The 25,380-nt window shown below is 44.1% G+C and overlaps 1 protein-coding gene and 1 long non-coding RNA gene across 3 annotated transcripts in view; one reads left to right on the plus strand and one right to left on the minus strand.

Moving 5' to 3' along the window:
• Positions 1-771: 771 nt before the first annotated feature.
• VAT1L (vesicle amine transport 1 like) overlaps positions 772-25,380 on the plus strand; it is a 56,045-nt gene continuing 31,436 nt past the window's right edge. Inside the window, exons 1-5 of the mRNA XM_050978992.1 lie at positions 772-1,055; positions 7,141-7,270; positions 10,950-11,165; positions 22,402-22,544; positions 24,690-24,793. Coding sequence (XP_050834949.1) covers positions 826-1,055; positions 7,141-7,270; positions 10,950-11,165; positions 22,402-22,544; positions 24,690-24,793 — 823 coding nt within the window. The 5' untranslated portion in view covers positions 772-825. The remainder of the gene's footprint in view (positions 1,056-7,140; positions 7,271-10,949; positions 11,166-22,401; positions 22,545-24,689; positions 24,794-25,380) is intronic.
• Positions 3,116-25,248, minus strand: LOC127060046 (uncharacterized). 2 transcript variants are annotated; one of them, XR_007778580.1, is made up of 3 exons: positions 25,031-25,248; positions 4,786-4,932; positions 3,116-3,889 (listed from the first exon to the last, which is right to left on the minus strand). It is a non-coding gene; the product is annotated as an uncharacterized LOC127060046 (long non-coding RNA). The 2 variants fall into 2 exon arrangements; XR_007778581.1 differs by having other exon boundaries at positions 3,116-4,932.

Below are 25,380 nucleotides of genomic sequence, written 5' to 3' on the forward strand. Positions count from 1 at the left end.
TCAAAGCTGTGTGTCAGTAGTGAGGCCGCTGCCCACCTGCATGGTTCTTCTGATGCCAAGAGCGCTCACTGAGCTGGTCCCAAGAAGAACTTCAGCACAAGGAACAGGGAAGGTGTGACTGCACACTGGGCTCCCCAGTGAGGATCAAGACCCGGGCATCCCGAGTGGAGATTTAATCCACAATGCCATGAGCTCTGGGGAACAGAGGGTGGCTGGTCCAGACAGCCTGGCCTCAGCTCAGCGGGCTTCAGGCTCAGTGCTGGCCTAAGGTGACAGTGGGGCTGTTCAGCCTGGAGAAGAAGTGACTCAGTCAGGGGAGATCTTATCCCTCTCTTCAACTACCTAGAAGGAGGGTGGAGCCAGGTGGGGATCGGGCTTTTCTCCCAGGTAACAAGTGAATGACTTACTAACGCTGCACGAGGGGAAGTTGAGACTGCACACTGGGAACAATTTCTTCACAGAAAGATGATTAGACATTGGACGGACTGACCGGGGAGGTAGTGGAGTCCCCATCCCTGGAGGTGTTTAAGGACTGGACTTGGCTCTCAGCGCCCCGGTCTGGGTGACAAGGTGGAGATGGGTCACCAGGGCGGACTGTGTGATCTTAGAGGTCCTTTCTACCGGCCCGGCTGTGTGATTCCCGCCGGGGGCTGCTGCGGGCGCTGCCGGTGCCGGCGGGCGCGGGGCGCCGCGGGGGCGGCGCGGGGCGGAGGGCGCTGCGCAGCCGGTGCAGTGCGGCGGGCGGGCCCCGGCGGCTCCGCGGCCATTCCACACGGCGGCACCGGCCTCGCACGGCGGCACCGCGGGAGCCGCCGCAGCCCCGCCATGGCCAAGGAGGGAGCGCAGCGAGCCGAGGAGACGGAGCAGATGATCGACAAGGAGGGCGGCAGGGAGGCGGCCGAGGGCGGCGCGGGCGGCAGCCTGCGCGCCGGGGACGCCAAGGAGATGCGAGCCGTGGTGCTGTCCGCCTTCGGGGGGCTCAACAAGCTCCGCGTGTCCAAGAAAGCCATGCCGGAGCCGCAGGAGGGCGAGCTGAAGATCCGCGTCAAAGCCTGGTCCAGTATCGCCCCTCGTCCTGTCGCTCCCCCGGGGTCCGGGCGGGTGCGGGACCCGCGGGGCCGGGCGGGGTGCGGGTCCCGCGGTGGCCGCGCTGGCGGCCGTGCCCTGCGGCCGGGCATCCCTGCGCTCCGAGCGCGCCCCACGAGCCCCGCTGCCCCGGCTCTGGAGCCGACTTCCCTCACCTGTGGCTTCCCCGCGGGGGAGCCCCGCTCCTGGCCGCCCCGGCCCTTCCCCGGCGGTGCCGGGACCCCCGGCTCAGCGCTGAGCCCCGGGCTCCCCGGTCCAGGGCGGGCAGCGGGGTTCGTGTGCGCTCGGCAGCGGATGAGAAGGGAAGGAAATTGTCAGAGGTATTTCACGCTACCAGCTAGGAGAAGGGCGGGCGGGGAAAGCCTGGCCAAGTGCGTTCGGGGTTTGGGTTTCTGTGAGAAATGTGGATGCCAGATTGTGCGTGTTGCTCAGCACCTGTCTCTTTCCCTTCTGACACACTGGCTGTTGTTTTTCTCCTGGGAATCACTTACTTAAGTCAGCATCCTTTTTCATCGGAGCTGCTTGCGGCAGCGTGGCTGGGAGAATTTCCCAGTGTTAGTCCCTGTGTCCAGGTGACAAGTGGCTACGGTCTGGCAGCATCCTGAAACGAGCTTTCCTAGATGGCTTTTTTATCTTTCCTTTTTTTTTTGCTTGTTTTCACAGACAAGCAGAGTAGACTGATATTCCTAGATTGCTGGTTCTTAGTGCACATGTTCCTCCGTGAAAATAGGACTAATTTTTTTGAGTGACAGAAGCCACATTAGGATCTTACTACTCAATTTGATGTTTACCAAAGACTGAATTAATTTTGCCTAGGCAAGGATTTATCTTCTGTTGTCCTTTCCTGCTGTATGAAAACATGGTGCTTCTGGAAGACAGATAAATTCCAAGGTGAAGGCCAAGTTGTTTACTTTAAAAGGAACTTGTGTTAAAAATGTTACTGGTATGGGGGAGTGAGCTTGTTTTGAATCATGTATCAGTGAATCTTCTTCAGATTTGGAATATCCTGGTAGGTTAATGTGTCTTGACCTGTTCAGATGCTATACTTTCTATCCTGTTTTTAATGGGGCTCATAAAGTTTGTGACCATTGTGAGTATTCCCCCTTCCAAGGTGTTGCCTATGAAAAATAGTGATGTCCATTAATTTGCATGAGAGCTAGTAAATAATGGGCTGGGATTTTTTGCATTCACATTTGGTATTGGGGCTTTTTTTTTTTTCTCTCTTCTAGCCACAATGGGAAATGCAAGAAATTCTGTGCTAAGTGAATAGAACTAATGGTTCTTGTTTCCTGAGTGGTTTTTTCCCAGCTATTGGGTTAACAAAAGTTAACATGCAAAACTGAAAATGTTATTAGCACATGGTTATAATCCTCTAAATGTATCAGGGGGTTACAGCTCTTTCCAGTACCTCTATGAATTCCACTTTCATGAAACCAGTAGCTGTGTAAGTATCACAAATAGCAGGCTACCTGCACAAGAGCACTTGGCTGTAAAATAGAATTGTGCAGCCACAGCTGCAGCTGCTCTCCAGGGCTGCAGTGTCTGTAGGGCTGTGTGAGTTGCAAGCGTGCAGTTTGACATCAGCAGACCTGCTCAGCTGCTCCACAGGTAACTGCCAGGCTGCACAATGCCCCCTGGGTATTGGGAGCTTCCCCTGGTGCTGGAGGAGCCTGCAGGCTGGAGAGCATCTGCTTGTCATTCCTGACTGGAAATGGCCACAGGGCTGAAATGTCCCCAGGTCACCAAAGTGTGCTTCCAGGCAAGGCAAAATCAATTTGCTGATCCTCTTGACCCAAGCCTGTAAATGCAGAGGATTGATTGGGATGATGATGGACTTGTGAGACCAAGTGAGAGGGGTTGGCTTTGCCCAGGGCAGCGTGCACAGGCTGATGTGGGCAGTGCTGAGCACACACAAGATGTGTTGTTCCAGTCATCAATACTCCTTACAAAACACATATTCTGAATGTTGAATCAGTTTTGTAGTTGACCACCACTAGAGATGATTATTATTATTTTTTGACTCAACAAATTGATGGAGAAAAATAAGTTTTATTTTAAGAAGGATATGCACATGCTTGATAAATAGTATACACCAGTGCACCAGCAGAAGCACAAGTTCTGTGTGGTCTCTGAATTCCCTGTGGATAAAACCAATTGAATCACGTGTTTAGACCCCTTAAGCTGTATGTGTACACTTCGTAGTATGGTACTAGAAATGGAGGAGATGGAGGATATGCTGCTATTAGCACTAAGCCAGATGAATAATTCTTTTGAAGTTCTGGAATATCAGTGATCCAATTGAAAATGTGTCAGCTGAGATGAGTCATGTGTTAGGCTCATTCAGTGACTAAGAAATGGAACAGCCATCGATGTCCAAGCTGAGTCACAGCTTCTGCATATTTCCTGAAATAATTGTTGATTGATAATGATGAAGGAGTTGAAACTCCTGTGTTTGTTTGTATTGTAGTTTGCAGGCATCAGAACGTTGGGATACAGAGTGTTGAAAAGCTGAGACAAGTAGCTGGAATGAACAGGAGCCGTATTTCAGATGGGTTCTGTGAATAAGCAATGGTGTCCTGTGATTGCCTCCCTCTATTGTTCTTTTTTCTCTTATAATTATTTCTTCCTTGTGGGCATGTGCATTATGAGGAATGAGGCAGAAGTGACCCTTCTGACGCTGTGACTGTGAGATAAAGGCACTTTAAAAAAACTGGAGCAGATAAAAGGAATCCTAAGTGTAACAGAGTAGCAGAAGAGAATCAGCGTTGCTCCTAAAGGCAGTCTGTTCATATGGTCTTGGTTTCTGCATAAAAAGCATGAGACCTATGAGACCTGATAATTTTAAACATTTCCTTTATGTATAGACATGATTGGTTTTGTTGGGTTGGTGGTTTGGGTTTTTTTTGTTTGTTTGTTTGTTTTGGTTTTTTTTAATTTTAAGATTGGGCAGTTGGCTGGCTGTGGTTAAGAGGAAGGATTTCAAGAATGCAAAACTCAATGGTCCTCTTGTTTGCTCTGTGGCTTTTCATTAATTTCAGTTATTAATTTTAGTGGATTTTTACAGTGAAATAAGAAAGACAGATCAAAAGCAGCACCTCTCCAAACCGTGTCATGGAGTGTTCTGCATTATTTGGGATTTTGAAATGGAAGGTATTGGGCATCCTCAAGTGTGTGGGATGGAACAAGGAGAAACAAATTGGCTGTTGCTTTCCACACTTAAGAAAAGGGAAATAAAAATGCAGCAAAACTAAACCACAAGTATAGAGAATAATATTCAAGGTCCTCAAAAGGACCTGGTGTTAAGGTAGAGCATTGCAGACTGAGAAAGTCAGATTCAGATTCAAGGGTTATTCCATATTTGATAAAGTCTGTCTGCAGTAATGCACAGTTAATCCAGTCTGTGCAGGTCACAGAGACATCCCTGCTCTGCCACAGGGAGGTTCTTGCAGAACCCCTATGTCAACATATTGATCTTGATAATTCATATCCTTCCCTATTTTCATTTGCATCCAGCTCTTGATTTAGGATTAAAAACATGCTGTGTACTGTTTGTCACTGGATTGCTCTGCATTTACACTTCTCCCTCTGCACATGCCTTTACTTAAAGCTCAGGAGTCACTTTCTCTGGCTGCACACCAGAGCAGGCTCTCCTGGTTTGCAGTGGCACAAGAAATAAATTGTGCTTAACTCTAAACCTACCACTCTTCATGAGATGTATTTTCTTGTGATGTTCTGTGCTGTCAGACTTTTCCTGAGTGTGCTGTTGATGGAATCCCAGTGAAAGAGCTGGGTGTCTTGGGTGTAGCTACAAAACTTGCCATCCATCTTCAGGCCCTCTTGGTTGTTCTAAGGAAAGAAAGAAAAAAAAAAAAAAAGCTGAGTTGACCAACACAACATAATCATGCTTTCAGATCTACTGATCTTCAAATTTCTCAGGTAAAATAAAGCTTCTGTCCTTCCTTCAACATGGAGAAGAGCAGGAATAAAGGCATGCATGAGAGAAGCAGGGATGCCACCACATGTAAGAATAAAGGAGATGGAAGTGAATGAAGAAGAAACTCTCTATAAAGGGACTAGAAATTATTAGAAAGCCTGGTCAACACTCCATGGTTCAACTAGTAATTAAAACAATAAGAACATATGACTTGATTATTGTTTATCACATGTAGTGTTTTTTCTTCCCTTGTCACACCACTTCTAGTGTGAGGTCTTGTCAGTTCATTGCAATAGAGATGAACTCCCAATATAATTTTGCTGCCCTTTGTTCCTCTTTGGGGGAAAAAACAGATAAAAAGAAATGGAACTAGGACAGAACTGAACTGCCAGTATTATGTCATTAGATGCAGAACTGAACATGTGCCTTTTCAAAAACTGCCTGACAATTTACTCCCTGAGAAGGAATCTATTTGTGATCATTGTCATGAGCAAAGAGCAGTGGCCTTTGCATATCCACCTATCTCCTTCTTGCCTACTTGTTATGACACCACGGGGGGTGTTCCTGCCCAGGTTCCCTCATCACTGTCCTGCCTCCAGCTGCCTTTCCTTGCAGGAATGGAGGGAAAAGTTAACTTTCTGTAAAAGGCTTGCAGTGTGGAAAGATGCTTTTAAAAGACCATCGCTGAAATTAATGTACACAGGCTGTGGTTGCCACCAATAGTGCTGTGGGGTTTCTGGGTTTGTGGCTTGTTTTGGAATTGTTGTCTGTTTGTTTGTTCCTCTTCTCCAAACAATGGCTGCCTTGCAGGCATTTTGCTATTTGGAATTTCTCTTTCATATCAGCATCACAGTGGCGATGTAGGAGGTGGTCTTACCCACTGGATAAGAAGTGATCTTTCCAAAATAATTTCAAATTTCCCAGCTTAAGTCTGTGAAAACCCCTCTTAACCTTCCATATGGTTGATATTATAAGCTATGGTGAAAGTTGTGGGTTCAGGTTGCTCCTAAACCCTCCACCACAGGTATGAATGCTTACATCTGGTGGGGTTTCCTTCCCCCTCCCCAGTGACCCACATCCCATGAATGCCAGGCTGTTGTGCTAGGGCTGGGTGTCTGCTCTGCCTGATGATTTGTTAGGTCAGTTCAGTCTGTCTGTGTCTTGATTAGTATCTGACTAAGGCTGCATCTAATAAATCCTTGTGCCCATCAGTAAAGTGATGGATCCAGGCTGTTGCTGGTAGCACACGTGTGAGTAGGGCTGGCTGTGTGCTTGGCTAACCATAAAAGCAGGGCTGTGTTTTGGAACAATGCATTAATGCTGAAGTGTAGTTCAGCTAGTTAGGAGTTTTAAAGTTTTAACTATGGCATTAAAGCCAGTAATCAATATATGCACATAGTAGATAAGTGGTGCCTTTTTTTTTTTTTTTTTTTTGTGGCTGCCTAGAAAACCACAAAGTTTTCCTTAATAAAATTGGATACAAAAGACAATGCAAAAGTGCTTTAGGATTTTTGCAAAGCTGAGACTGCAGGGAAAGACCTGTATTTTTTTCTGAGCATCAAACCTGAGGACTTCAAATAACTTTTGAACAAATGTACAGTCATGATCCAGAAAGGAAGAGTTTGAAAACAAAAGCCTATCTGGTACTCAGTAAGTCCATGCCTGAGTTTAGAATCCTGCCTGAGACAAACACAAGATGCATTCCTGGGGTCACATCAAAGGTTAGGACAGTTAGATCCTAGATTAGCTCCTAGCCCAAAATAAATATAATGTGTGAGGCTTGGGTTTTTCTTCTTAAATTGACCTGGCTTTATTTGCCAGCTGGTAGTGCATGGGTAGCAATCACCATTCAGTGTTTCTGAATTCTGAAATGCCTGTGTGGCTGCTGAGCAGTCTGGGGCTGCTGGCAGCTGTGCTGCCCTGGCACGTGCACCCTCTGCCCAAGGCTCAGCATCCCAAGAGTGGGAATGTCTGCTGGCTCCCAAGGACCCTGCAGAGCCCTGCAGCATTTTAATACTGCCCTGGGGTTTTCTGGCTGTGCCATCACTCGGGTCAAGTTTTCCTCCTCTACTTTGATCTGTGGTAATAGCCTTGATTTTATTTTTTCCTGTGTTTTACAGTGGTTTGAACTTTATTGACCTGATGGTGCGACAGGGGAACATTGACAACCCTCCTAAGACTCCTCTTGTTCCTGGGTTTGAGTGTTCTGGAATTGTAGAAGCTCTTGGAGACAGCGTGAAAGGATTTGAGGTAATTTTTTTTTTATTTTCAAAGTGAGAGTTATAAGTCTCACATAAATAATCACCAGTTTCTAATCCCTTCTGCTCTGCCAGTGACAGCAGCCTTCACCACCCTGCTGAGATTTGAAAGGTCAATTTTTCCTTGCTGCTTCCCAAGCGTGAGAATGACCTCTTGAATTAGATTCTGAATCCACTAGTGTCATCTCCTTCAAATCCTTCCTGAAAGTCCCTTGTGCCATGTGCACATCCTGATGGCTAAATAGGAACTGGAAAGCATGAGTGCTCTCCTTTAATGAAATGAAAGAAATTAGGTTAACTTGTTAAGTTTCCTTTCTTGGCCATGTTTCCTGTCATCACTGCTCTTTTACTCAAAGCCCAGGTGCTGCTGATTCTGGTTCCAGGCTTTTGACCTCGAGTTAGCAGAGCCCTGCTTACAGTAAGCATTGCTTCTTACAACTGTGTGCATTAATGAGGTGCAGATTAAATCAGGATTCTGATTCTGGATACAGGACTTAGTCTGATTGCTCAGGAAAAATAAATATTTTACCTGACAGGTTGTGATAAATGACAGATAGTTGATGTACATAGTAAAGTTGTCATAAGTGGTTATGGACTCTCTGGTATCTCTTATGGCATAGAAGCAGCATTTTGTCTTGCCTCCTATTCTGTTATTGATATTTAACACCTATTTTCATTGCAAACTTGCATTTTATTGCCTAAGTAGGTTGAAAATTTTGGAAATAAATCCTGAGTTAATACATGTCAATCCCATCTCAGTTATTTGCAGAGTGAGTCAAAAGGTAATCAAGTTTTCTGCAATCTTATTATATCTGGATCTTAAGAAGTATAAATATTTTTATCTAAAGACAAAATTTTTATCTTCTCAAACAGCTAAAATTTGTCAGTTGGATAAAGATAATGGCCAGTTTAGTTTCAGCTATGGTTTCAGTGGTGCAATCTTCTTAGGGGATTGGTCTCAGTTCCCCTCCTGCCCCATCTCTGCCTTGACACTAGTTGCAATCTCTCAATGTATTTTGTTACAAACAACAACTGAATGATAATTTTGCTGTTTGAAAACCTTTCCTGCTTCAGTAGTTCTGCTCTAGCATCTGTTCTTCATAGCTGTGCTCCATATCAAAAATATTCTCTGAAAGGAGAATATTCTCTAGGAAGCCTCTGCTCCAGATCAGCACTCTCATTTTTAAAGTCCTTGCTATTTTTAAAGGGCATCATAAGGCTCCAGCATATGGTGCTTGTTTGGATAACACTGCACCTGAGTGAATATACTGTGTCCCTTTCTAAAGTGTCCCCTCTGTTCTGACACACTTGTGCACTGCTGTACTGCTGGCACTGAAACAAGCCCCAGGGTTTTATTTTTTACATGCAGTCTTAGTAGCCATGGCTGTGCTGGAGTGCTCTGGAAAAGGGCCCACCCTCAGAGTGACTGCTGTGCCTGGGGATGAATCCATCAGCAGGAGAGCATGCCGTGGGGGTGATGGAAGAACCTTCTCTTGGTTTCCTCGTGGAATTCCTGCACATCTGGGGGCACACCAGATGTTTGGTGTCTCCTCGACTTAGGCTGTTACCTCTGTCCACAGCAATGGCAAAGACTGCACCCTGTATCTTCTGGCCTCCTTTCCCTGGGCAGATCTCTTCCAGTTCAAGCCCTCCTAAAATAGGTGTAATGCCTACTCCTTCTCCCACTCACAGAAAAAGCTGCTTTCTGATGATAACAGCTATGTCAGGCTTGGTCTCTGTCCATTTTGGGGATGATTCTCAAGAAATGAGGTCTAACCTGACTGGGCTCTGTGGTAAAATGTGGTATTTAATATTACCAAGAGGTGTCTTGGGAATCACCAAGAGGGACTTCTCTGCATTCTTTTTGGTAATCATTTATGATTTATGGCAAGGATATAGGGCATATAACATCTGCACTAATTAATCCTAGCAGACTTTCTATTTCAGATGCTTCTCTAAGAGCAAAAGGGAACCACAGAGTGATTAGCAGTGAGGCATTGTTAATTTGAATGTTTTTCAAAAGGAGGAGGCATTTCAGTGGAATTGGAATGACAGCTCTGTTTCAGCATTCTCATTCTAAAAGAGACAACCCTTCAGAGCTGTCAGCAGCCCCTTAGCTTGGAGCAAACCTGCAATATCCCAAAGCAAAAGTGATGACTCAGGAGACCACAATGTGCTTGTGCTGTAAATGCTTGCCTGAAGGCAAAAGTGTTGTGCTTTACTCCATACCTGGAGTTCCTAAAGCATTAGAGAGCACTGGTAGGATGTAAGAGAGCATCAGGCAGAGAAGCAAAGTCATTTTAGAGGGACAGCTGCTGTTAGATTTAGTTAAAACACAAAGGCCTGGAGTTTGATGCTATTCCTGCCTTATCCTGTGGCTCCATTGCAGAGCTCCTTCCATGGTTCAGGATCTTGTTTTGGTTGGTGCATTCCAGAAAGGCAAAGGGTCCAAGGCAAGGTAAAAGCTGCCACGGGGTTGCTGGTGGCGAGGAATCATTGAGAGTTTGTCAGAGTTGTGCCTGTGAAGATTTTGGACATTTGCTCAGTGTGGCTGTCCCCTGCAGAGCCAGCAGCCCAATTTGTGCTTTAAGGTGAGTGCTGCTGTCCAAGTCTGTTGTGCCTTTTTGTTACTCCTGTCCATCTGAGAAGAGTCAGTACCTCTGCTTTAAAAACCTGAAGCTGCAATGAAGGCCATGTACAAACTGTTGGGCTTGGTGTGCCTGGACCTCTGAAGGGCTCCTAGGAGCAGCCCACTGTACCTGATATTTACAGAAAGCCTTTTTCTCTCCACAGTGAATTGTGCTTTCACTACCACATATTTTCAGAAGAAACTGAGCAGAGAAATGTTGCATTGAGAGATAATATTTCATTGCTCATTTAAATCTTGTCAAATTCACTTTGTAGATTTAGCAGTGCCTTAAAATCCAAAGGTATATTTTTGGTGTTTAAGGTGGCTTATTTGAAGTTGTAGAACTAAATTCTGCTCTGACACATGGCTGTGGAGGTTACAATCACAGATATATCTTGGTAGAATCAGTTAATAAGATGATAAAAATAGAGAGTGTGTACAGATGGTGTTATCTTCTGAATGAGAGCTTTTGCAACCCTTTCATGTGCTCCATCTAGCAGAGCACAAGGCCTTCCCTTCTCAATCCACAGAGAGGAAAAGTAGCTTTAAATTAGTGTGAGGACTGAGAAAACAAAGTGACAATTATGCTAGGTATAATTTTCTTTATTCCATGCTTCTCATCAATATGATTATAACCTTTCCCCCTCATCTCTTTCTCTTTAGCAAAATTCCTGGTTATTGCTAAGAATGCTGTTTTCATCCTTTATATCTGTTATTTGGGAGCTCTGCTAGCAAAGGATGATCTGTATTAGTGATGATAGAAGACTGCTCTATCAGAGAGGAGTGGAGTAAAAACAAAAAAAAAAAAAAAAAAAAAAAAAGGAAGAGGTGGCTTTAACTTCTTTTGGTTGTTTTTGTTGACATTAAAAACAGTAAAAGCCCAGAGCTGAACAGGTTAATTGCTATTTTTGCAAAGATGTGGAGCACCATTTTCCCCTCAGTCAGGCAGTGACCCACACCTCCACTTGCAGGTCTCCCAGGGTGCTCCCCACAGCCTCAGCTGCAGTCACATCCTCAACCTTGTTTTCTTCCTTGTTTGCAGATTGGAGACAGAGTCATGGCTTTTGTGAACTACAATGCCTGGGCTGAAGTTGTGTGCACCCCAGTGGAATTTGTCTACAAGATCCCAGATGACATGAATTTCTCTGAGGCTGCTGCGTTTCCCATGAACTTTGTAACTGCCTACATGATGCTCTTTGAGGTTGCTAACCTGAGAGAAGGCATGTCTGTGCTGGTTCACTCAGCAGGAGGAGGGGTGGTAAGTTGGAACTTCTCTTCCTTTCCTGTCACTGAGTAACTGGCTGTCTGGTGCATCTTCATTCCTGAAATGAGCCAGAGCCTGCAGTTTGATGTGATGTTCCTCTGTGTGAGGGATTGCACTGGGAGGAACTGCATCTTTTTTCCCATCAAAATGCTGATGTGAGTGGTTGGCAGGAGCTTTTGGTGAAATAAAAATGTTATGGCTCTAGACTCTATGAAAAAAAAATCTCATGGAAAACCCCCTAACTGGTTGTCAGCACATCAAGGATCAAGCATTGTCTCAAATACTGCATTCCAGAAATTACCCATGTTGTACTTCTATGTTAAAGAAGGGTGCAGTGAAAAGAATAAATAAGCTCCCTGCAAAAGGTATTTGGATGTAACCATAATCCTCTTTATAGTAAATGTGCCTCTGGAACACTCCTGCACATACAACCTGTGAGAGTCTGTGGTGCTTCCATTGGGAAAGATTTTCTTTTCCCCTTCTTGTAGAGGGATTGAAAGCAGTGAAAAGTTCTCATGTGAGCCCTGAGGAAAAGGTACAAATTTGGAATTGTAGCCAGTGGTGGCTGCTGCACGTTGTAGTTTGGATCATTCCTGAGGAGGCATTGTGTGGCACGGGCAAAGGATGAATTTGTGGGAATACCAGGCCACACAGGGAATGAGAGTCAGCATTTTGTGCCCCCAGTTCCTTGAAATATCTTTTAGGAAAAATCTCTTTCTTTTGAAAGTGTTAAGGTTTTGTGCATAACATTGCAATATTGACTGGGGAGTTTGTTTACATCTGAAATTATGCAGTCCTTTTTCATAAGACAGATTTTATGAGCTGAGACCATTAGCAGATAGCAGCCTTTGAAACTGGAGAACCTTTTCTGTGTTCTTGTTATGCCTTCTCTGTGCTAAAATAATGTTTTGTTTTCTGCTGGGGTCTGGTGGGCAGCCCCAAACACGCCATCCTTAATTCTGCGCCCTTGGCCCTTCTTTCAGGTTCCCATATAAATGAAGGCTGTAATCAAAGGAATAAATTCATGAGTTCCCTGTACAAGGTATTTTTAGCCAGCCATAATCCCAGTGGCACTGAAGGGTCTGTCCTGTTGGAGCACTGGTGTAAATGAATGGAATTTATAATCGGATCACAGAGCACAGCCCGGAGTGCTGGGGCTGACCATTGTTCTGTAGGGTTCAATCCCTTCCTGTGGAATTCAGGGCTGCTAAAGCAACGTGAGGCCACACACTCAGGGGAATATTGCACAGCCCTCACAGTCTCAGCTGTAGCTCTAAGGCCATTTGCCCACCTGGCACTGCTCAGAGCCTTTGAGGGCTGAGCATACAGAATGAGCCCCAAAGCAATCCCTGCACCTGGCTGTGTATCTGGAGAAGTTGAACTCCCCTCCTTTTTCAGACTCCTGTGTTGGTTTCACTTTCTGATCTCACTCACCTCTGTTATTTCCTCCTCCTGTTCCTGAGGGACTGGTAGGGCTCTGTTAATGTCAGCTCTCACATCCCCTCTGCTCCCGTGCCCAGCCTCTGTGCTGGGCTGTTCCTGGAAGGAGCTGCTGGCTTCCTCTCTCATCCCAGCTGTTCCATGGCAGCTTTTGGCTGGTCCTCTGCTGTGGCTGCTCCAAACCTTCTCTGAGAGCAGCTAAAGGAAGGATGGGTCCTGCTTGGCTGCCAGGAGAGCAAGGAGAAATCAGATCCATCACTTGCTAAGCAGTTAAACAGAGCAGAGTTCCCAAGGGGAAGGCAGGAAGAGCAGCCAGGCTGGCCAGGAAGGGATGGAGGGCTGTGCAGGATCCAGGGGGACTGTATGGAAGAGGGAGACAGGGCTGGCCAGCCTGCAAGGCAGGATGCTGATCACTGTCCTGGGGGAGAGGGCCTCACACAGCCCCTTGTTTCTTCTAAGGGAAGAGCATGGAGAGCAAGAACTGGAAAGTTTCCCATTGCTTGATAGGTTTTCCAGGTAAAATAAAACTCTGAAGGTGATTGGATTTTTTTTTCTTTCTGCTAAGCAGACATAAGGATTTCAGAGGGGTCTGTGTTACTCTAATAATGTGTCTGTTAATCCTGTGAAAAATCTGACAGTTTCAGATTGGGCACATCATCCTCACAAAGGTCTTTGTTAATGAACAGAAAACTGGCACTGAAGCTGCTATAGAAGGAGTTATTTTTGTGCTGTTGCTTTAATGGATAGGATGCCCTTCCCCACTTTCAGCAAATCTGTCCAGTTTGTTTCTAAATGTCAGAGAAATTCCAGAACACTTTAATGAGACAATAGGCTCCCTGTGGGACTAGAAGTTTCTAATTGTTCATTTCTCATTATGCAAGATCATTATTTTAGCTGCTTCAGGCAGTTTATGAAAAAGAACTTGTTGCTTCGAAAATGTTTGTGAGGTTCTTTGTTCAGGCTACTCAGCCCTCTTTAGGGGGATCCTGCAGCTTTTTCAATAAGTGGAGACAGGGAAGATTCTCTAGGACCTTTACTCTTGGGTATTATCTCAGTTTATTTATGTGGCCTTCTTCTGTTGATAGATACTTCTGGTAGTGAGGTAACTATAGCAATTGTCTTCTCCTCTGTGCCTGGAGTGTGATTTGCAGGTTTAATGTCTGCCAGAATGCTTGAGATAAGTCAGTTTATTTATTCCAGAAGTTCCAGGGGACATCAGAAGATTAGGGACAGAAAAAAGAAACACACCAAACAACCTGTCTTGAAAAAGGTCTCATGTGGTGTTGTGAGGTCCCCAGGATGAGGAGAGAGATGAGAATTTGACTCTATGACTCTATGTTCTCACAAGACTGATATGATATGATATAATCTGATTATTCTATTCTATTCTATTCTATTCTATTCTATTCTATTCTATTCTATTCTATTCTATTCTATTCTATTCTATTCTATTCTATTCTATTCTATTCATTCTAATAAGAAATTATATACTAAAACTATACTTAAGAGAGAGGATACATCAGAAGGCTAGAAAGGAATGAATAATAAAACCCTATGACTGCCCAGAGTCCCAACACAGCTGGACTGGGATTGGACATTAAATCAACACAATTCACATGGAACCAGTGAAAGATGCAGCTGCTGGTAAGCGACCTCCAGACCACCTTCCAAAGCAATCAATAATTATTGTTTACATTTCTTTTCTGAGGCTTCCCAGGAGAAAACTCCTGGACATGGAAGGTTTCTCAGAAATGCCATGACAGCAGTGCCACACAGGTGTCTCTGTGACAGACCTGACTGATGCTCCATGTACCAAAGCAGTGCCTTCCCTGCCCCCCTCCCTGGAGAGGGCATCCTGCCATCTCCCCTGGCCAGGGAAGGAGATGTGGCCACTTGCAGGGAAGCCCCTGCAGGTGTCCCTGGGCCAGGGGACAAGGGGACACCCCCAAGCTCTGCTTCTGGCCCCTGGGACATTGCCCCCTTCCCTCGGGGAGGAGGAGCTGCTGCAGTGCCTCCAGGGGGGATTGGAGGGAGGATGACACCTGGTTTTCACAGGGCCACCTTGGTGATTTTGGTTGCCTGGAAAAGGGGCTGCTTTGCCTCTCCTGGCTCCTTTTTCCTCCTTGGGAGAGGGGCAGTGAAGAGAGGGCGACTCTCAGCCCCCACCCTGGGCAGGGAAGGAGGTTGAAGATTTTTCAGGAGCCTCCTCAGAGAGCACAGAGCAGCTCACAGTTGCATTCCCTGATTCCCTCAGGCTCTGACAAGAGATGAACACTTTTCAAGTCCTGCTGCTGACTCAGATCTAACAAAGTTGCCATTTGCTCCCCTTTCAGGCCTCTGCTTGGCAGAACACTTAGAACTTCTGATTAAACTGTTAAATTGGGTAGCAAGACACTTCAATAATTAACAAAACATAGAATTGTCTCATACAAATAGAGTTTAAATGCTTTAAGCTTTAGAAATGTCCAAGTGGCCTTCTGTACTGATTGCTAAATCAGGGAGAAAGCCAGCTAACACTAAACATCTCCAATAAACATTAATGCTCAAAAAATGACCTTGCCAGAAGATACGACTTACTGCAGGACATATACTGGTCTGTCTTAACTGTATAGCTCTGCAATTAATGTTTGAAAAGGCTGTAAGACAGTGGAAGAGAGCTCCCTTCACAAATACACTCCCACATCTCTTTGAAGTGAAGCAAAGTGACAACTGAAGAAAAGACCCCAAAAACCCTGAGCAGCAGTGTGCACCCTGCTGGGACTGGTCTGCCCCAAGAGGCAATTAGTTCTTTATTTCAAAGACTCTCTAAGTCAGTGCATTCAGTGCAAGCCACAGCACAGGCTTGTATGAGATTATAAAGTTTTGTTCACAATTATTTATGTAAACTGTTGAATTAGTATGAATGCAGGCCTGTTGTAGTAAAAAAAAAAAAAGAAAAGAAAAAAGCATTATGCTTTTGTCCTTGAGCTTCAATAAATCCAGTCCCTATTTCTGAGATATCTACCTGGAAAATTAATTCCTCCAGGGCTTTATATTTGTGAGAGAGAGCCATTATGTGCATTTGCTTGTTTGTTTGTTCTTCATGTACTTCCTATTCTGACTATTTAGAGCACAAAGCTTTGGTTATTTACCAAGATTTTATAAACACCAGTCTCATCACTTAACTCCTCAGACTCAAGGCAGAATTATTGGCCAATGCTTTGGCATTTTGATCTTGCAGATGCTAAAAATAACCACCTTCCATGCAGGAGCATTGACTGCTTCTCCTGAAGCTGTACTCTGACCTTCCCTTCCAGGCTCAGCAGCAAAGGAAGTGCAGGCAGAGTAAGTTACAGATGCAGTTCTCGTGTTTGAATTTGAAGGGTAAATCTGACTTGGCAACAGATTTAGGCCATCCTGGCAGGATTTGTTAGTGCTTGGCAGGAGCCCTCTTTTTTATTGTGTCTCCCCTGCATATATTGCAAATATTTGAGGATGTGTTCCCAGCTGAATCACTGAAGTGGTGATATTTTATCTGACAAAGAACTGGCATTTCTTAGTGAATCTAGTCACCTGCTATCACAGACAGCACTTAGGAACCCTTGCAAGAGACTGATCTAATTTCTTCCTGAAAAAACACCTGTTTATCTGTTCAGATTCTCTCCACTTTGTCTTAGCCAGTGAGAAAACTTTCCAGAATTTATTCATGGCCAGTAAATGCATCTTTGTTCTTTTAGAGTTAATGTATCTTTTATTTAATGATGTTACCCATTAATTAAAATTAGGTCCTCTTTCTTCTTGGGGCACATCTTTTTGGTAGGATATATATGTTTACAGCTACAACAAGCTCAGCATGAAATCTCTCCTTGGCCTGTGTTTTTCAGGCTGAAGGCAGGTTTGTTTGCTCACACCCTGCTTTTGTAAGGTTAGATGTCTGTTTCCTGGGTCATGCTCCAGGCAGGTCCTGCTCCAGGCAGATGTGGATGTGTTTCCTGGGCTCTGAGCTGGCTGGGAGCACAGCAGCAGCAAGGGGGTAGGAGAGCCAGATCCTGTTAAAACAGATCTCACAGCATTCCTGATCCTTTTAAATATTGTATGGGCAGGCTGCTCTGTGTGCACTTGGCAGGGAGGAGCACATTAACCAGCACTCCTGTCTTTGAGTCAGAGCTCCTTGGGTGGGAGGAATTAGCATTGACTTCCCCTGCTCTGGTCCTGGCCAGCCCACTGTGCCAGGGCTTTCATCCAGCCCACTGTGCTGGCACCTCCACTGGTACCAGGCTGCACTTGCTGCTTTCATATCAGCAGTTCAGAGCTCTTCTGCATTTGAGGAAGTGCTTTCCTCTTGTTTCACCTCCAAGGAGCAGCCAAGGAAGGGGATAAATCAGCTCACACGCTGTGTCACCAAGTCTGGGCTGCCCTAAGTACCCAGCTGCTGAAGCCAGGCAGGGCAGTGGAGGCTGAGCTGCTGGTGGAGGCTTCTGAGGCCATGGATGTGCTCCCTCAGCAGCACCAGAGAGTCCTGGTGCCATGGCCCAGCCCATTCCCAGGCACTGCCTCGGAGCACAATCTCCCATCAAACACAAAAGCCCAGTGAGCCATGCTCAGAAAGCAATTTCCCTGAGCAGAGCGAGCTGCAGCCTTTGAAAGGCTTCTCCTTTTGCCTCTCTCAGCCCTGCACTCCAGAGGACATGTCCTGTCCCAGGTCTCAGGCTGTGCCCAGCTCTCCCCTGGCTGCTCTGCCTTTGCAGGTGGATTTGTTTCCCCTGGCAGAGTTCTGCTGGGGCAGCTCCACGGAGCTGCAGAGGGTTTGTGCCAGAGGGAGATTCAGCCCAGAGCTTCTGGTGCAGCTCAGCTGCACAATCTTGCAAAGGGGTAAGAAAAACACACCCTGCTAATTGTTGCAGAAAATGTTTTGAGGGTGAGAGAGATCATTATCTCAGGTCACTCTCCCCCTGCCTCCACTCCAAAACTGATTTGTGCTGTGCTGAGTGTAGCAGATGCTGCCTTATGCTTGTCCAATAATCACAGTTTAGTTTGTCCACTCTGCAATGTTCACCCAGTGTTTGGTTTCCAATTTCCTCTGCCGTAATTGGGAAATGACACCTTCAGGAGATGAAATGTTGTGTATCAGACTTCACCTAACACCAGAGAAGTTTTCCTGATGCCACAAGATCAGTAGATGATTCCCCTTGCAGTTTTCTTACTGTGTTTGAGTACTTCACAGCATCTTCAGGGATGCTCAGGTGGAATAGAAGCATTTTGGAACTTGGATTCTTCTCACATCTGGTTCCAGACAAGTTTCTTGGGCCAGATTAAGTCTGAATGCTCTTTTTAAAAATGCTGTCACACCTTTAGGCTGCAGAAATATATCATAGAAATGGTAATTCTTTACTGATGCAGTTTTGCAGGGTGGTATCTTTTACCATATGGTTTATTCTCTCCTGCTGCATGGTTTACATGGGATCTTTCACATGGTTTATCCTCTCCTGCTGCATGGTTTACGTGGGATCTTTCACATGGTTTATCCTCTCCTGCTGCATGGTTTACATGGGATCTTTCACATGGTTTATCCTCTCCTGCTGCATGGTTTACATGGGATCTTTCACATGGTTTATTCTCTCCTGCTGCAGGTTTACATGGGATCTTTCACATGGTTTATCCTCTCCTGCTGCATGGTTTACATGTGATCTTTCACATGGTTTATCCTCTCCTGCTGCATGGTTACGTGGGATCTTTCACATGGTTTATCCTCTCCTGCTGCATGGTTTACATGGGATCTTTCACATGGTTTATCCTCTCCTGCTGCATGGTTTACATGCGATCTTTCACATGGTTTATCCTCTCCTGCTGCATGGTTTACATGCGATCTTTCACATGGTTTATCCTCTCCTGCTGCATGGTTTACATGGGATCTTTCACATGGTTTATTCTCTCAGGCTGCCCTCAGTTTACACAGTAGCCAAAAGATGTTTTCTTGAAAGGATTGTTGCCCACCCCTGCTGTAGTCCAGTGTGCAGCTGGGACAGGCTGGGGCCATTAGGTCAGACCCCTTTTGGAAAGCCACTCCCTTGTACACCTTATTTATATTTCATCCAGCATGGGGTTTGTGTTAACAAGGTAATTAGATTAGTAAATTTCATTCTATTCATGCTTTCTATATTGACTTTTGAATGTGGATCACTTTTTTCTTTGAAATTGTTGAAATGCACTAAACAGTCTATTTCACTGTTACTTCCTAGGAAACTACTTTTCCATTCTTTTAGGTGATTATCTTGGTAGGAGAAGTTTCCAATCCTGCAGCCTTAGGCTTGGGTTTTAAAGCAATGGAATGTGAAGGATTTCTTTATTTCCTGGATCTAAAACTACTGTAAAGCTATAAATTGATATTAATTTCTGTAATAATCATATTTGTAGATCAGGTTCAGCATGTTGGCTTTATGAATTCACAGGATACCTTGAAAAGGAATCCATCAAGCAGACTGTGAGGCTGGGGAGACACATCCAGCATTAGCAGCCATCCTTCATTCCCCAAGCTATTAATTTCTTTAGTCTAAGCTATTCAATCCAAGCCATTAATTTCTCTAAGGTTTCACCACATGATGCTCTGCCTCACTGGAAATGTTCAAAAATGTGTGGATGTGGCACTTCAGGATGACTTAGTGATAAAACATGGTGATGGTGCTGAGCTGGTGGCTGGACTTGGTGGTCTGAGAGGGCTTTTCCATCCAGAATGACTCTATGATTCTGTGATAAGTAGCATGTACAATATATGAGTATATTAAAGGCAATTAATTCCACTTTAAGGGAATATTGTGTAACCATGTCTATCCCTTCAGTGAATTGCCTGATTTATTTTCTGTTCCCAAAGACTGCTAAATTCCATTAAAGGTAACATTAATTGTCCAACTGATAATTATTTTTTGCCTATAAAACTTACCAGTTTTCCTAGGTTCAGAAAGCAAGAATCTGGTCTTTCTGATCCTAGGTTCAGAAAGCAATGCCAATTTTCTGTGTAGAAATTGGCATTGTATATGAAAAAAATAGATTTGTGAAGAATATTTTTCAACCCATTCTTGTGTAATTTAGCACCCTCTTGGAAGGTTTTGGAGTTCATGACTATTCCTGCTAACATGGTTCTTGCTTCCAAAGCCAGAGAGGCTGGCAGCAGAGTTGATGTGGTTTTGCCTGGGCAGGGAGGGGACAGAAAACCTCGTGTCCCTGTTGCCACAGGGCAGTTGTCAGGATCCAAGGGACAGGACAGGGCTTCAGCAGCAAAACCCTTTGTGGATGCTTCATTTGTGAATTCTGGGTATTCTAAACACTGGTCTCAGCATTTGCAATTAAAATGTGTAACCTGTGAACAGTGGTGACTAATCCAGAGGCAGCTGCATGATTTGAGGGATTAGAAAGGAGATTTAAGAGTGACTTGCACAGCCACGGTGCTGATTTGGAGCTTAGCTGAATTCCACAGAAATTAGGGAAATGGTTGAGTTCATAGGTTGAGTTCAGTTCTCACTTTTGATGGGGAAAGCCTGAAAAGTCCAATATCAGCCTTTTTTCCTAGATTTCTGATAGAGCAGCTAAAACTCCTTGGCACAGAGATAAGTGAGAGTCAACTTCAAATTAAGATTTCAGAAAACTGAAGAGAGTGTTTTGTGGAATTGCTTCAAAACACATCATCCAATTATAAAAGAACTGGTCATATGAGTCAGTTGTAGGCTTCAAATATCTACAGAAAGCTGGAAGGTATTCCCAGCTGATCTGGGATTTCAGATAAGCTTATCTCTGGGGGGAGGGAGAGGTGTACTACAGAGTTTGAGTCAGGAGGAAATAGGTTCTTCACATCCCAGTGTTTTTGTGCATTTCTCCTATTCACCTGACTGTCAGTTTGCTAAATGTTAATGGTCTTCTGGAGGATAAAAATCAACATGCTTTCTCCTTGAATATTTGACCTTTTAAACATTTGGTGGTTTTGATTCAGGATATTTTCATTAGCCCTTCTCTGCCCAAGTTAGATTGAAAATGCAGAAAACTAATTAGAGAATAGATCAATAATGTCAGAATTTCATTCAACTGCCATGCATTATAAATTACTGATTTATCTAAATCACCGTGGGTGTTGGGTTTCTGCGAGACACAGAAAGTGAGAAAAGAGGATTGCTTATGAAAATTACTAAGAAAAGAACAGCTACAAAATCCCCATTTTTTTTCTTTTAATTTTATATTTTGTTATTTGTAGAGGCTAAAGTCTGGGAATGGTTTAGAATGAGATGGTAAGTAATAGAGACATGAAATATGAGAATAGTGAAACATTTTCTTCTCCCTGAAAACTTTACATCTTTCAAGATGAGGACCCTCAGGAATGGATTTTCCTATGATTTTTGAGAGATTAGGGATTCCAACCCAGGAAGATGATGGATAATTTTAAAAAGAAGAGGTCATTTTTGATTTGGGGCTGGGTTTACCATGCCAGGAGGAAGCATCATTACCTGTGAGCTTCTCTGAGCTGCTGGACAAGCTGTTCAATCTGCTGTGGTGTTCCATCCCTCATCTGCAAAGCAGGAAGGAGAATGATCCCTTCTCTTGCTCTCTTTTCTGTGTCTGTTTGCCTGTCTAAAGGATCTCCTGAGCTGTGCCTTGCTGAGCAGGCATTTACTGAGTAACCCAGCAGCAAACCTCTCTGAAATTCCTGGGTGCCACCATTTATAAACAATAACCTTGCCCTCTCTGGTGATGCTCAGCTTGGAGTCACATTCAGCAGAATCCATGAGGATGCCAAGACCTCCAGGGTATGCAGGGTTAGCTAATTATCCTGCTCTAAATAAAACCCAAGTGCTAATTACTGGGATGTACAACTAATAATCAGGGTTTCTGGTTGGAGTGAGCAGAGATGTGTTTGTCCCTGGGTGGTTTTACTAGTCATGGATACAGTTTACAAATGACAATCTTCAGGCTGTAGATGTAAGTAAGTCTGCTGAATTCCATCTCACAGTTTTTTTAGCATGACAATGCCATTTTTTTAACTTCTGGATATATCCATGTGACTGTGCTGGCTCCAGTGGAATAATGTGGTTGCAAGAAGAGGTAGGGCGTGGCTACCAAACATCTGGTTTCCTTTTGTTGGTGTTTTAAGAGTGAAAAAAAACCCTAGGGTCATAATAAGATGACCTTTTAGGATGGTTTTTGGATAAGCTTCCCTTCTCTCAGCCTCATGAAATTAGAGGTCAAAATTCAATAAAGGCCTTCTGGGGCCCAAAACTGGAAACTCAAAGTGAAGACACCTGATCGCACAAATAATTCAATGCCCCAAGTGCTACCAAAAGAATGGCATAGCATCTGATGGATGCCACTGGGTTCCTGCCCAGACCAGGAGGAAGAATGATTTTCCTGGACATGCTCTAGGCTGTTGATCAGTTTTGAGCCTGGGGCCCTGCCTCAGCAGACCTCTCTTAGTGTGACTGGGGGCTATTCCTGCATTCTGAATAGTCAGTAATAGCTATTGTTATCAATAAGGGGTAAAGCAGATTTTCTTTATTATGCAGCACTGCTTACAGCAACTTGCTGTCTCCCACTGAGACCATAAGGAGACATGATCCTGCTGTATTAGGACTGCTTTGTCTTCAGAATATCCTTGTGATTTAGGTGTCTTTTTTTCCTCTGGCTGAGCTGCATTTCAGTGGAAATAAACTGCTTTGGGAAGTGCTTGCACATGCTTGGTCTCGGGTTTTGCTGTGTCAGGAGTGAATGGGCAGCTGCAAACTCTGTCAACCAATTTCCATGTCAGTGAACTAACATAATAATGTGTTTGCAGGGTCAAGCTGTTGCTCAGCTCTGTTCAACCATTCCCAATGTTACTGTTTTTGGAACAGCTTCATCTTTCAAACATGAAGCAATCAAAAACTCGGTAACTCACCTGTTTGACAGGAACGCAGACTATGTTCAAGAAGTTAAAAGGTAATCTTGTGTTTCCCTGAGTCAGGTCTGTATATATCTGGCAAAATACTGTGAAAGGCACCAGGCTGATCAGAGTGATGGGAAAACACTGCATTTGTGAGTTTGGGAGCTGTAGTTTATTCCAGTTATTCCATCTGTCCCCGAGGGACAGGACAGTAAGCATCTCCTATGTCTTGAGAAGCAACATAAAATTTTTCAATCCCTGTCCCTATTTGGACATCTGTTGTGAGCAAAGTAAATTAATTGAAAGAAATTTAAAGGTCCTAACAGAAGGATGTACTTTGCCTTCATTTGCATATGTGCTTGCCTACTGTAATGCACCAAATAAGATCTTTTCAGTGGATTTGGAAGGTATCCAGGTTTTGGAGTTCTCTGGTGTGCTTTTATCTGCCTGGGTTTTTATCATCTGCCAGGAATTGATATCAGAGCACTTGATGTCTGCTTTAATTTCAGATCCTTAGATTTTGTTTGTTTGCATTCAGATTAAAATCATCCTGTTGCCTTTTGAAGTCACTGCGTGTGTTTCTGTTTATGTGCTTTCAAACACTTTGTTTTTCAGTTTGTCTAACTGTTGATACTGGTGTTGGTGGAGGTGGCAGATCTTCTCTCTGGGCTGTTAGCACTGCAGGCTGGTATTGCAGGAGAAATCAGGGTGGGTACAAGAGCTAAAAAACCATGGGTGTAACAAGGTTGTATTAAACAAGGTGATTTTAAACACCCCTGAGCCAGGAAAGTTTGTGCTTCTTTCCTGGCACAGAGGTGTTTAATATCAGCTCAGTGAGTAGTCCTGATTGCAAGACACAAGTGTAACCCTGTAGAATGTGCCAGTACTCTGATTTGTTACTCAGATCCTTCCATTTTCCCTTTGCATTGAGAAGATTTTTAATAAACCTACAGCAGTAATTCTGAGAATGCTGCTTGGACAAATTGTCTCTTGGCAGCAGCAGCAGCCAGGGGAATGGTGTTTGGTTTGGTTTGATGGATATTAGCTGGGTACTGTGTCCTGCTTAAAGTGTTCACTTCTTAAAAGTCTGTGAGCAGAAAAGGATGGAGCTGTGATGGAGAAAGGGCAGTGGCAGGAACCTGCTTCATTGCAGGTCACTGGGGCATTCAGCAGGGAGAAAACTCAAAAAACAGAACAAAACCAAACAACCACCAGTGACTCCAAGCAAATGGAAAAAAAACCCAAAAGATCCATAAGAGATGTTGTGAATGTGGAAATGTCCATAGGGGATGAGGAATCAGTTCAACCAGGGAAGCCACCAGAAGGTGTTTCATTGTAAAATTTTTATTCCTTTGCAGTGGAGGCTCATCCAGTGGCCTGAATAGAAACAATTCATTGTCCCAAATGTGGCAGCAGTACCAGGGAGTGAAGCTGCCTGGTTTTGCTGCTTTTGTAACCAATGGATGTCTGGGTCTCACCTTTGTTTTGTGAGGAAGCTGAAAGATGCACTACCAGCCTAAATCAGGATATTCAGTGCATTTTTTTTCTTCTTCAGCATCATATTGCCATTGCATTGACAGAGCTGTTGGAAAGTTATAAATATGCAAACTGTTTATTGAAACAGCACCAAATGGCCTGAGTGTAACACTTGAGCTGGATTTCACTCTTGGTGACTTCTCTTTGTGCTTGATTTAAGTCTTAGCTGATATCTAGCTGATAAAATATCTGGAGAAGAAGACTCTGCAAATAACTTTACAAGTAATTTTGTCTGAAAAGAAATCATAATAAGATCTGTTTTTTACAAATTCAGAAAAATAATATTAGATGTGAATAAGAAAAATGTTCTTTTTCTCTATTCACAAAACAAGCATTCTCTGGTATTTCATTCAGTCAAAAAAGAACTTTTTATCTGTTGCCTGTCTTTTGATAATATGATTTTACTGAAAGCCCTGAAAAAGGGGGAACAAGATGGTTTCCCCCTCTTTAATGCCTAAGAGGCATGGGTTGACCAGCCTGAAGAACTTGCACTGTGCCACTGAATGAGTCTGAAATGTATTTTGATGAGGATAAAATTTTCACAGTCAAAGTCTCAGAGTCCTTTCTAAAGGACCTGGGAAATGTTAGCATTTTGTTAACAACCAGCCTGACCCTGACCTGCCCTGTGTATCTTACTGCAAATAAGAGATTTTTCCTTGTTTCAGAATCTCAGCAGATGGAGTAGATATTGTTTTGGACTGTCTTTGTGGAGAAAATACTGGGAAAGGCCTCAGTCTTCTCAAACCACTTGGGACTTACATTTTATATGGTGAGTGGGAAAAAAGCAGGTACACATTTCAAAACTAAAGATTTGCAGAGCTTAAAAGCATCCATACCCCTTCTTCCAGAGCTGCTGATTGACATGCTGTGCTTGCTCAGTTTGATCATTTCCAAGCAAGAGTTTTAGTGAAGCTGACCATAGACTAAATTATTGATAAATAAATGGTAATACAAAAAAAAATTTAAAGAAATATTTAGAAAAGTAAATTCAAAATTGAAAGTGAACCTGCAGTAGAGATTGTTAAGCAGCATTGGGTGATGCAGGAGAAGCATGGGAGAAAGGCTGGATCTCTCATTCTGGGAATCTTTGTGTGGCCAAGGAAACTTCAGTGTGGTTTTTGTGAGAGGGAAGCCTGAAGGACAATTTCAGGAAGAATGCTGTTGGGTTTATTTAACAGGACTTTGAGGACTCCAACCCAGGCTTCTGCTCACAGATTTCCACTCCTGTTGGTGGACTGCTCCTGACTTGGGGCAGACACATCTGCCCTGCTGTGGGCAGCTCCTGCTGGAGGGCACAGCTGAAGGGGTTCCTGTATTTGTGGGAAGATGCCCAACAGAACCCAGCCTGTCCCCAGG

Source organism: Serinus canaria, chromosome 11 (assembly GCF_022539315.1).
Source record: "Serinus canaria isolate serCan28SL12 chromosome 11, serCan2020, whole genome shotgun sequence".
Taxonomy (NCBI): domain Eukaryota; kingdom Metazoa; phylum Chordata; class Aves; order Passeriformes; family Fringillidae; genus Serinus; species Serinus canaria.